At 41.5% G+C, this 12487-nt stretch overlaps 1 protein-coding gene across 5 annotated transcripts; it reads left to right on the top strand.

Annotated features, from left to right (window-relative positions):
* The first annotated feature begins 1845 nt into the window (after positions 1–1845).
* Positions 1846–10984, top strand: spi1b (Spi-1 proto-oncogene b). Of its 5 annotated transcripts, none has more exons than XM_047042148.1 (8): positions 1846–2030; positions 2488–2572; positions 4405–4440; positions 4566–6460; positions 7053–7143; positions 8214–8389; positions 9343–9520; positions 9698–10984. In XM_047042148.1, exons 4-8 carry the CDS (start codon positions 6422–6424, stop codon positions 10009–10011), a joined length of 798 nt encoding a protein of 265 aa, XP_046898104.1. In that variant the 5' UTR covers positions 1846–2030; positions 2488–2572; positions 4405–4440; positions 4566–6421; the 3' UTR covers positions 10012–10984. The 5 variants fall into 5 exon arrangements, with proteins under 5 accessions (XP_046898104.1, XP_046898103.1, XP_046898102.1 ...); XM_047042147.1 differs by having other exon boundaries at positions 4405–4450; XM_047042146.1 differs by having other exon boundaries at positions 4356–4440.
* Positions 10985–12487: the final 1503 nt, after the last annotated feature.

The raw sequence follows: 12487 nt of genomic DNA, 5'->3' as shown, positions 1-12487 counted from the left end.
GGTTACGGTCCTTTAACCGGTGTTTCTCAACTGGTGGGTTGCGAACCAAAAGTGGGTCGCCATGGTGTGGAGAGGTTCGCGGAAGTTTATTTTACCAAAACATTTTTGAAATTACCTAACTTCCGATGGTGCTCTTTTATTTTGAACGGTACTCAAGCGTGACACACGGAGTAGACACCGAGGACGTCGTGTATGCCACCTACCAGCCAAACAGACCTCCCCCCACCAGGTCGTGACTTAATGACCAGTTGAGAAACACTCTAAACTGTGGGTTGCTGGCTATTGTTTTACAAAGTCCTCTACGTGGACACACTTATCACTCTCTGTTTAACACAGATGCTACTAAAAAGCTTGGTCCTGGGTGATGACCTGTCTGTAAGTCTGTATTGTAATGTGTTTAAGGGAGTGGATCCGTTACAGTTGCTTAACCTCATAGCTACTGTTAGTCCAACTGTAAAATCTGTTGGTTGAAGTTCTCCCAAGAGTGCAGCAATCACGGAAGACTTTCTCTAGGTCAGTCATTCCTTGGCTCTCAACCACCTCAGCTGTCACCCACCTCTGACAACTCAATTAATATAAACAAGATCCATTATCTGCCAACTATATCCTTTATTAATCTAGACTAACAAGCCTATGCATGGACAAATAATGGAAAGAGCATTTAAATCCTCTACTTTGCATAGTCCTTAACTCATAATTGAAGTGGAGCAATAGACGTGAGGGACATATAAACTTGTGGCGTAAACATAGACACACGTCTACACAGTGACATGAGTCATCCTTGTCTTGACTTGAGCAACACATATAGAAAGAGGAACTTGGTTGGTGGGACAAAAGCTTTTCAAATAAGAAAACGTGTTTGTGTGTGTGTGTGTGTGTGCATGTGTTTTGGTGTGCGTGTGAAGGCAGAGACTGTCCTGCTGAAATACACCTCTGTTGTAAACTACCACAACAAATTATTTTGGTGACGCTAAATAACTGACTTCCCTCACAACTTGATATATGTGGTTGTTTTTGTGCGATGTGATAAAACACATCACACACACACACACACATATATATATATATATACACAGTATATAAATACTGTACACAGTATTTATGCATGAATATTTGAGTTTGTATGTGTGTGGGGGGAGTGGGTATTTAAGTAATTTGCCATGTGAGTCAACCTTGTCTAATAATATCCACCATGAGCCTGGCTTGATGGCTGTGCTACTGGAGGCCAGTAATGTTGAGAGGAAAATGAGGAATGAGGAATAAGAAGTGAGAGACTGGATGTCCCCTCTCACACGCCAGCTAGGGGCCAATCCGTTTAATTGCGAAAGAGACGGATGGCCACTGAAACCTCTTCCGAGAGCCAGAGAGGAAACAAAGGTTGATTCTTTTCACTCAGGCTGTGTTCTAAAACATCAAGTTTACCAACAATTACATGTTTTAATATACATTAATTCATTTGGGAATTCTAAGATCTTGAATCTGTGACATGAGTTCTCTGGTTAATGAGGGGATGGTGCTTTATTAACACTACAATCCACCAAAACCTCTCTTTCCTGCATTCAAGTTTGGATTGTCATTGAAAGGTCATATTTCAGGGGTGATGGAATTTAGAATGTTTCACAACTTCTTTGTGAAACACTCTAAATTGAACGTATTACCTATCTCAGGTAAACTACTAGAACAATCACATTGTTCTAGATCATTTACTTCCATGTCTGACCCAGGTCAAATTAAAACTACAACCCCTGTTTGGCTTTGCTATGTGATGCAGAGTCACCTTCTTGTTTTAATAGGGAAGAAAGAGAAGGAGAAGGAGAAAAAAATGTTGAGTACTAGCTTAAATTTGTAAAATTAAGGAAGTTTTTAGTTCCCCTGTTAATTCAGAGTTACAGAAAGCCCTGATTTTAGTCGTTGGCAAATTGCTTCCACTACACAGAGCCAACAAGGTTGTCTGGATTCAGAAGAGAGCAGGCTCCTTAACTGCCAGATGCCTTTACTGTAGTGATGGAAGCCTACTGATGGACACCACGGTAAGGACCAGGGCAATGATGTAGAGTCGGCTGTGAGAGGGGCTGGAGGCATTTCCTGTTCCAACTGATTATTGTTGGGTGTGAAGTTAGTTGTCATGTAACACTTTAAGATGCATACTTATATATTTTGAACATTCTTCACATGTAAGCATGTTAGTTGTTAGGTTGCATCTGTACCCAAAGTAATTAGTTAAAGTTTCACAGTTTCACAACTGTAAATTGAACTGAACTCTAAACTGAAGAAAACAGAATACATATTTATATATAATACAGTTATACATGTATTTATACATTTACTGTGTATGTATCATTTAACTTTACTATGTATAGATATGTATTTTTTCTTCTTATAGATTCTTTACAAACAGCATATCATATTACTTTGTGTATTTAATTATTATATAATCATTATTGACCATGGGCTAAGGAAATGCTAATTCATTCTGACTTTCCACAGATGAAGGACCGTAATAAAAGGTCATTGATTGTATCGATAAGCCCTACAGTATCCTACTGGATGGATAGCACCACTACACATTTAAGTATGAAAATGTCATCATGTTGTCACCAGTTGCCTGAATGGGATAGGTCTGTGTGTATAATCAGATCAACTAAGCATGTGTTTTAGGCTGGGAAATGTTTTTGGATTGGTATGTCTTTTAGGCTGTAAAATGTTTCAAAACTTTAAACCTTGTAAGGATGCAATTTCTCAAGTTTGCTTTGTCAGAGCAGGCATATGTGGACAGAGGGCTGTAGTAATTCTGGTCAAACAGATAGCTGTGCTGCTGGGGAAGAGTGCAACATTTCCTGTTGCGACGCCCTGTATCCTGTTTTCCACCAGTGCCCATGCATGTCCTTTGCTTGTGAGAGGTTTTGTGCTTCCTCGTGACAGCTTTGTTGTGAGAGGGGTATAAGCCCTGCCGTGAGAGGTCTATAAGCCCTGCCGTGAGAGGTCTATAAGCCCTGCAGTGAGAGGTCTATAAGCCCTGCCGTGAGAGGTCTATAAGCCCTGCCGTGAGAGGTCTATAAGCCCTGCAGTGAGAGGTCTATAAGCCCTGCCGTGAGAGGTCTATAAGCCTCGCAGTGAGAGGTCTATAAGCCCTGCAGTGAGAGGTCTATAAGCCCTGCCGTGAGAGGTCTATAAGCCTCGCAGTGAGAGGTCTATAAGCCTCGCAGTGAGAGGTCTATAAGCCCTGCCGTGAGAGGTCTATAAGCCCTGCCGTGAGAGGTCTATAAGCCCTGCCGTGAGAGGTCTATAAGCCTCGCAGTGAGAGGTCTATAAGCCCTGCAGTGAGAGGTCTACAAGCCCTGCTGTGAGAGGTCTATAAGCTCTGCAGTGAGAGGTCTATAAGCCCTGCAGTGAGAGGTCTATAAGCCCTGCAGTGAGAAGTCTATAAGCTCTTGTGAATATATTTGCAATCAGGCACACAAAGCTGTGAAGGCCTCAGTCAGACCTTCCATGCAGCAACTCAGTGACCTACACATTTTAAAAAGCATTTTGCCCTACAAAAATAAGTGTAGAAAAAAATGTAGGTCAGCGGTATGAGTCTAAGCAAACTTCATGCAGATTTGGGTCCATAGGTCCAGAACCATTGAACACTCTTATACAAGCCAGTAGCCTTTAGAAGCGTTGAGCATTGAGCACTGTGTTTCTTTTTTGTGACACTTACAGAAAGGACATTGGTCAAAACCAGACACATGAATCTGTGTCAGGCATATGAAATATCATATTCAACACATGACAGGATATGGTGGGATATTTTGTCCGGTATTATGTTTCTAAATGGTCACTTGGATCCGAGCTCAACATCACATGACAACTTGAGGCCTGTAGTTGAAATCGTTCACAGGCACCCTATAAGGAACTGAATCTAAAAGAGAATTTCCCAGTTCCTCTTTAACAAAGCATGTCATTGTACGTGTGTGTGTGAGTCTATGTGTGAGTGTGTGTAGTGTGAGTGTGTGCAGGAGTGTGTATGATTGCTTGCTCGGTTTTTGTTAAGGTTGATGATTAAAGACTGTAACATAGGAATATCAAATTTCCTTTTCGACTCTTTCATGAAGAATTTTAATTTTGTGTTAAATTGATGAGCAGCATAAAAATAAAATAATTGCTAATGGAAAATATGACTCGACTTATGTTGAACTGAACTAAAACAGTATAATTGACATCAAAATAAGATAAGTCTTCTTCTGACCTTATCCATGTTTATATAGTATGTCAACCTACCCCAGGTTTTTTCCATTGTGTAAAATAGCCCCTTTTATGTATTGAGCCATTCATATAAACCCAGAAGTGAAAGTATTTTTTCATGTTTTTGTCAGAGGGGAGCAGCACAATGCTGACACTTTGGGCTTCATCTTCATGTTCTAGGAACCAAGATCCAAACATGTGACCCGCTTTACAGAGGTGGGTTGTGGTACGTATGATAAGATAGCTCTGTAGCTCTGCATTCAAACTACATGTCAGGTAATGCTCTAATGGTACATTTGATTCATTATTTGATTAAATACCAGTAATGTACAAATCCACAGATACTGAAGAACAAAAGCAACCAAAAGAAGTGTGCACAATGGAAACAAATGAAATAGTCATGGTAATGTGCTGTGACTGATGTGACATGCACAGTGTAATAAGACACTCGAAAAATATTAAAATACATGAGTTTTGCTCAGACATCTGTGAGGGACTATGTTGGGCCGGGCCTGGGCCTGGGTCTGGGCCTGGGGCTGGGTCTGAGGCCGGGGCTGGGCCTGGGGCTGGGGCAGGGGCTGAGGCCAGGGCTGGGGCTGTGTGGTTTCAGAAGACAGAAGCACCCAGACCAAGCAGAGGACTCAGCATGTATAACCTCAGCACAGAATACTATGCGAGAAACTGAAAGGATGTTCCAAAAAATCTGTTAAACTATACTGATAAAAACTTAAAATCCAATTTAGAATACCAGTAGCATGCAGATATAACACCACGACCAATAAGAAATAACACTTTACAATGGTTGTAGTTCTGTGCTCTTTGCTTTTAAAACCCCGAAAAACTGTCAAATTACATTTCATTTTTGACAGTTGAAATGTGTTAAAGCAATAATCAAGCAATGGATCTGGGGTTCTTTACTGAATAAAAGGGCAGGTTTTACCTACTCTAGCCTCTATCATTTTAAATATATGTATTTGGAAAATGTCTTTGTGTCTTTAATTTTAACTATATTGATTAATCGGAAATGTTGCCGGAAAAAAATCTCATGATCTTACAATGACTGGGTTGCTAGGGTTCAGTTTAACGGTGTGACATCTTTTTTACAAATCTGGAAAAGCATCATCGTTCAGTTAACCTCCACATGGTTTTAGTCTTGCTGTGAATAGTATTTACAGCACATAGTCTTTATCTGCCTGGTGCACACTCTTCCTCTGCCAAAAACACACCTTCCTCAGAGATCAGACCAGATTACCACTACTTCCCAATAGTTTCTGCTGTACGAAGGAAGCTATTGAAAGCATCATGATATGTCTTTGTATTTGTCCGTCTGGTGTTATAGCAGGCAACAAAGATTAAGAGGAACGATTATGAGTAACACCAACCCTCCTGTCAAACCGTTGTCTTCTTGACTCTCCTACCTCAGAACCCAGGGTTAGGGTCTGTCTTTACACCAGGCCTAGGGTTTCTCCCCTTCCTGACTGTGGCAATCTCCATTATCTGTAGGCTTACACAAGACAAGTGAAGAGATCTAACCCCCAACCTAATCTAATCTCCCTGGCCTTCATTTCACAACAAAAGCACACACATTAACATACATCACACAAACATGGTCAGATGCATATGTATAACTTCATACCTACAAGCAATGTGTAAAGGAAATTAATATACATTTTAGCAGTTGTTTGTTTTGCTGTTGAAATTGATGAAGAAATAAGCAAAATGTTGACACATAGCACAAAGTTGGTTACAATGGGATTCCAAACTGTAAAGTGAAAACTGACAAAGACGAAGGAGCAAACCTGATTGGCTGTCACGGACGTTGTCACAAATTGAAACTAGATAAATATCAGAGACTGACATTTTCACATGACAAATCACCAATGCCCAGGAACAGGGACAAAACCATCTCTGATACACCCCCACACAAAGATTTACAGAAGTCAAAATAAGTTCCTTTTTTCTGTTTTATAGACGCACAGTGGGGCTTACTTGATACATCAGTTAAGTTTAATTGTATTTTAGGGCCTGAAGAAAGGGGGCTCTCAGGGGAAGCAAAAACTGGGTAGACGGAGACATCTTGGTGAGAATAAATTTAGTAACATTGTAAAATGGCGAGGGACAAGTTTTAAAAGTTTGGGGAACAGAACTACTGCTAGCAAAGTGCCAGTGAGTCAGTTGGTTTGGACAAGAAGTCTCCATGTTGCATTACAGAATGGAGGGATACCTCATCAGTACTGTAAGTACATCTCCACCTTGTTGGTATTCAGCCACAGATTTTTTTCTGTATTTATCTTAAATTAATATACTTCAATTTGTCCATATAGTTGTGTGCCTTACATTTTTGGGGGATTTGAATTTTGAATTTACATTTAAACGCTATCAGTAGGTTGATGGAAACTGTATGTAAAAAGTCTTCAGAACCTATTTAAATAGCATTAAATGATTATATTTCTGTTATTCTTTTATCTTGGGTCACGAAATGACAGACAATTGGTTTTTTGTAGATTGTTTTCACCATTAAATGTACTTTTGAAACATTTTCTGCCATAATCAGAAATATATTAAAAGAGACAAGAGAGCAACCATAATCTATTATAAGTCCAGCTAAAATGATCATATAATTATAACAAAAATGGGGACTATGGTGTCTTACAAATTCATTTAATTTTGATCACAGAGGGAAGGAATGTTATTCACAAGGGCTTTGTCGCATGTTTGTCTGCAAAAGATTGTTCTGTATTTGAATCAACTTGTGATGTTTTTCTAATGGATACAGAGTCGTACATGCACTTGTATTTTTGTTGAATTCCTTTGTGCTCTTCTTTAAGCCATCGGAGGAGATGTACGATCCAGAGATCTACAGGCAGCAGCTCTCAGAGTACACATACAACCCTTACATCAATGGAGAAAACCAAACAGGTGAATTCACAGTTCTTTATGAAGTTCTAGGTGAATTCTTTATTTGGCAGATCCAAATAATTCAGAAAAACAAAATTCAGTTATTTGTGAGGTTGAGTTTTGTTATAATGGTACAGAACATGACATTCAGTCGCAATTGATTGCAAGAGTCTCCAAATTTACCAAACCTAAGGGGAAAAGTTGTTCTATGTCTGTCGTCTGAGCGGTGGACAGAAAAGGCATCTGTTTCCTGTGCTTCATTGGGTAGACATGGTTAGAGATCCAGCTGCACTATCTCTTTATATATCTGTATGCACCCTCAGCTTTTTATATATCTGTAGATCAGGGCATTACAACAGACATTTACCAAAAGCTGGTCAGGGCCAACCAGCTGGACCCCCCCCCCCCCCCCCCTCCCGCTTTGTATGAGAGAACTCAGAGATCCTGCCAGTAACATATATACACATTTATGTTGAAACAGCTTGTAAAATAAAAAATGTCCTTTGTTAAAACAAAGCTTAATCTTGATCTGAGAAATCAATCCCTCCACTGAAATGTCTGGTATTTTGGTGAAAATGATTGTCTTATGTACACAATGACTTATTAATATGGTTTATACAAATGATCTATTTATTGACAAATGATCTATTTACATTTCAGTAAATGGTATGTAGTTAAGCAAATAGAGACCAAACGAATATTTGAATCTCTTCAGACAAAACAACATCAACTATGTAAACAAAGTGTACAAACAGGAACCTTCGGCCTTGAGAATTTTGCAAGACAAGCTGTTTAAACTGCAGACGTAAAATAAAAAACCTAACCCTCCCAAAAAACATATATTTACATGACAGTAGCACAATATGGCTGGTTAGTGTTTGAAAGACTTTAACCATCTCCCCTATCCTTACATTTCATATAACCTTTTAGTACAATTACCATCCAAGATGCACCCCCTCACTGGGTTTTCAGATCACTATAACTACAACTAATGACTTGTAATGATAGTGCTCTTAGACACAGTGTACATTATCAGATACCTGTTTTGTTGAAATCCTATTGAGCCCCCCTCTGCTCTCCCCTGGTTTCAGATCAATGGGACTACGCTTCCCACGTCCACTCTGTTGAATATGAGAACCTCCAGGACAGCCACTTCACAGAGCTCCAGAATGCCCAGGCCTTGCACCCCCCCGCCATGCATCGCTATGATGTGGAGACCCTTCTGGACCCTGGCTTGGGGCCGCACCATCATGTCTTACCACCACCTGTAAGCACTACCTCCCTCCTAATGCTTGTCCATTTGCTTACCCATCCTTGTATCTGTTATTGGTTATCAACCATTTTTATGAATCTGCTGTGGAAAATGATGGAATGCTTCCGATTACAAGAAACAATTATTACAGTGGTAGAAATAAACATATAAGAACATGAATCCACTCTAATCAGAGCTTCTTTGAGTAATATATATATATATATATTTATATATATATATAGGCACTGGGTCTGAGATCTGCCGTTGACACAGAAAGAGCCTGGAAAACTGTGTAGTACAGTCAAAAGTTTTGCTTTTGCATAAGATGTGAGTTCTTTTTCAAGCAAGATGTTTTGCTTGAAGGATGTTGGGTGCACCCACGCGCGAACACACACACACACACACACACACATGGTTGAACATTGCAGCCTTTTTCCGGAGTGAGGACTGGTGTTGCTACCATAGCGGGGGATCTCACAACCAAATGACAGATAGAGATCACAATATTTCTTATTAATATATGAAACATGCATCAATAATACTAAAACATCTGTTAACAACTTCACTCAACCCCTCTGTTTCTGCACCTCCTGCTAACTTGAGATTATACAAATGAACACCTCTAAGTGGGACCGGGGTGTAACACACTGGCATCCTTAAGAAGAACCCATGCTCTCAAAAACTTCTACGTACTTCATTCTGTTAAGGTGTGATAGCTGTCCTGAAATAACAATGTTCAGATATGGGGTGTTTAGTCATGTGTATTATAACGTTTTACATATGTTTACTCAAGAAGTTCATGAATGATAATTTAAATTAAAAAGTGAATGTGTCTTAAGTTATTGTAAAGGACTGTGTTTGGCAGATTAGAATGGCCAAAATATAGGGAAACTTCAGTTACCGAACATGATGTATTTTGGGGGGTATTTGCTAACAATACACGCTTGATATTGTCTCTTGTGTCCCAGGTGCAGTACTTCCCGCGGCCGTGCTATCCCCACCTGTCCCCAGTGCAGCGGAGCTCGGACGAGGATGAGCACGGGGTCCGCAGCCCGCCCCTGGAGGTGTCTGATGAGGAGTCTCTGAGAGAACACCACTCCTCCACCTCCGTCGGGGAGCTGGGTAAGGAGAGGAGTTGGCATGAATGTACGCATACATACCTTTCATTTGTTGTTATTTTCCATTCATACTGTAATGCAGCTGAAAGTTTGTCATGGTCTGGTTTCCTAATGATGGATTATTCTTGTCCAGAAACTTGCCTTCAATATCAGTAGGCTTTCTTCCTCAACACAATGACTCACATCCCCTGTCCCTTGTGTCCAGGTAACAAGAAGAAGATCCGTCTTTACCAGTTCCTACTCGACCTGCTGAGGAATGGAGACATGAAGGACAGTATCTGGTGGGTGGACCGAGACAAGGGCAGCTTCCAGTTCTCCTCCAAACACAAGGAGGCTCTGGCCAATCGCTGGGGCATCCAGAAGGGCAATCGCAAGAAGATGACATATCAGAAGATGGCGCGGGCTCTGCGCAACTATGGCAAGACAGGGGAGGTCAAAAAGATCAAGAAGAAGCTAACCTACCAGTTCAGTGGTGAAGTACTGGGGAAGACTCACTCTGAGAGAAAAACATACATGTAGAAATAACGTGAAGAGCTAGGTGGTAAAAGATCGGATGAGGGGGAAAGGTTGCAATCAGATAAAGGTGCTCATGTAATATATTTACATATATAAAATAGCAGTTATTGAACTGCTGATTTCTGTCAATTGCATTGTCAAAATTTACTGTAAGTCATACCTGTATGGGTCAATACTACAGTAATAGTATGTTTTTATAACTGTTAAAGCCTGCATTAGGAGAGTTGTCAAGACTGGCTGAACTATTTAACTTAAATGTCTTTGTTTTTTAAATGTTGCTGTCAAATTTGAAGAATTCAAAAAGAAAAGAATGTTCCAGAAGAGCAGTGTAAGCTGTTGGCCACTAGGGGCCATCAGTGACCTCCCTGCTTGGTTGTAAGATCTCTCTTGCATAAACTGTCTGATGCTCAGTAGAGTTTGTTCAGGCTAGGGCATAAGGAAATATTAAAGGAAGACATGACTGCAATCAATCAGTCGTCCAAAACCTGAACATTACCAGCATGTAAACCCCCAGAGCAGTTTCAGTGGCTTTGCAGCTCAGACGTGGTCTACTTGACCCTTGCATTCAAGATGGTTGTGATCTCCAGGGGCTGAACCTGAACACTTTTTGGATGAACTCCTCCATATTGTCCTCTCAAGCCTGGTGACCTCTCTGACTCCGACAGACGGGAGAGGTGAAGAAGTCTGTCACCCTGCTCTTATCCACTGCCCGCGTGTCCGATGGACCACATATTCACCAGAAGAGGGAGGGGAAGAGAGATAGAGAGAGAGGGAGAGAGAAAGAGAAAGAGAGAGAAGGTTTTCCATTCCCCTTCGTTGGAAAACACAATCCATTCGGACAATGCTCTCCTTCATAGTGTCACATTCTTTCACAGTGCCACTTCACTTTCAACCATACTTTGTAAAATTGTATTTGTTGTTATGTTGTTATAATAATTATCAATGTAAAATAGATGTAATAAAGGTGTTAGCTTGACTCCGTTACACCCAATAATTGCTTGAATCCTTTCAGCTTTTAGGCACATCATCACAGTCCTCTCAGGCATGGCCCACAGGCTTTAGCTAATCCTCCAGGAATCACTGGCTTGTACTGAGAAACCCAGTGGCAGACCCAGGCAATATATAGACACTGGACCAGTCATGGGGAGGATACTGGTATCACTGGCAACTCACGAGGCCACCTGCCTGACCCCTGGCATTGTAGACACATTGACAAAAAACATGCAATCATGCACGCAGGCACTGGCAAACACACAGCCGCATACACGTAAGCACAGATACAAGCACACACACTTTACATGCACATACGTACGCACACACACACACATGCGCACACAAACAGAAACCTCCAAGCCACGGTATGTGGCACCCTCTTTCAGTGGGCATTGAGGCAGTGTAAATAAGTAGGCGACGACACCTCCCCTGCCAGAGGTCAGAGGGCAGACGCAGAGGTAGGGGACATGGCTGAGGTGTTGGTACCTCTGGACATAGGATCATCAGGAACAGAAAGTCCACTCCACCCGTCCATGCGCAATGCCAAAGCAAACATACTTTCACAATGACATCATCACAGTGTATCAAATGTTAGGTCAAAGCCATTCATTGATGTGAGCTCTCAGTGTCACAGCAGCTGTAAACACCCCATAATCTTTTTACTGTCAAGCTAGGGAGACGTATCAGACTACAAAAAGTCCTTCAAAAAACTATGCCCAGTTCACTAAGATGGTGAAATACATGTTGCCAAAGACGTGCTGGTGTAATCTACTTTTTATTATTAGACAAAGAGATAGACCGGCGTGTTCTCTGTGTAGTTTAATTATTTCAACAGGATGGTTTCATTGTGGTATATGGTAGTATCTAGTAACTCGGACAGAGAATATATGGAGACCTGCCACCATAGTCACACATGAAAGGATTCCTGAAGGTCCTAGCTCACCCAGGGAAAAGCTCCAAAGGAATACTTGTGCCTCCTGTCTCTTCCCTCCCACCGCAATTTCCTTGCCTCTTGCCTCCAGTCACCCACCTCCTCACCCTGTCTCTTTTTTCCTCCCTTCTGCCCCCTGCCTCCTACCCCCAGTCTCCTGCGTCCAGGCTCCAACCTCCTTTTGAAGTGGCCTGGATCCTGTTCCTTGTACAGGGCTGGGCAGCGGCACATATCTGTAGAGAATAAGTGTGTGTTTGAGAGAGAGAGATAGAGACAGATAGAGAGACCTAGCTGAGTTTGGCTAAATTTAACCCCTACCTCCAGTCTCTCCCTCACTCTCTCCTCCCTGCTGGCTTGTCAGACAGCGGAGGCGTTGGAAGAAGGGATGGTTGAAATATGGTCCGCCAGAGGTCAGAAGGTTCTGAAGGGGATGTGGATGAGGAGGGGCGGAGGGTGTTTGGGGGAGTGTGTGTAGGGGAGTTGTGGGTCATTTATCTCCTTTTCAAGCAGACATGGGATTGGATCCAGACAATATGACGTGTGGGTGGGGAGCGG

This window comes from Hypomesus transpacificus, chromosome 19 (genome assembly GCF_021917145.1).
Source record: "Hypomesus transpacificus isolate Combined female chromosome 19, fHypTra1, whole genome shotgun sequence".
Classification (NCBI taxonomy): Eukaryota; Metazoa; Chordata; class Actinopteri; order Osmeriformes; family Osmeridae; genus Hypomesus; species Hypomesus transpacificus.
This window is presented reverse-complemented; position numbering and strand designations above follow the sequence as displayed.

What these genes read in the sequence shown, in the direction of transcription:
- spi1b (XM_047042148.1), top strand. Translation starts at nt 6,422, where the DNA reads ATGTTGCATTACAGAATGGAGGGATACCTCATCAGTACT. An exon ending in AGGGATACCTCATCAGTACT is followed by an intron (nt 6,461 to 7,052) that starts GTAAGTACATCT and finishes CTCTTCTTTAAG; the next exon opens with CCATCGGAGGAGATGTACGA. An exon ending in ATCATGTCTTACCACCACCT is followed by an intron (nt 8,390 to 9,342) that starts GTAAGCACTACC and finishes CTTGTGTCCCAG; the next exon opens with GTGCAGTACTTCCCGCGGCC.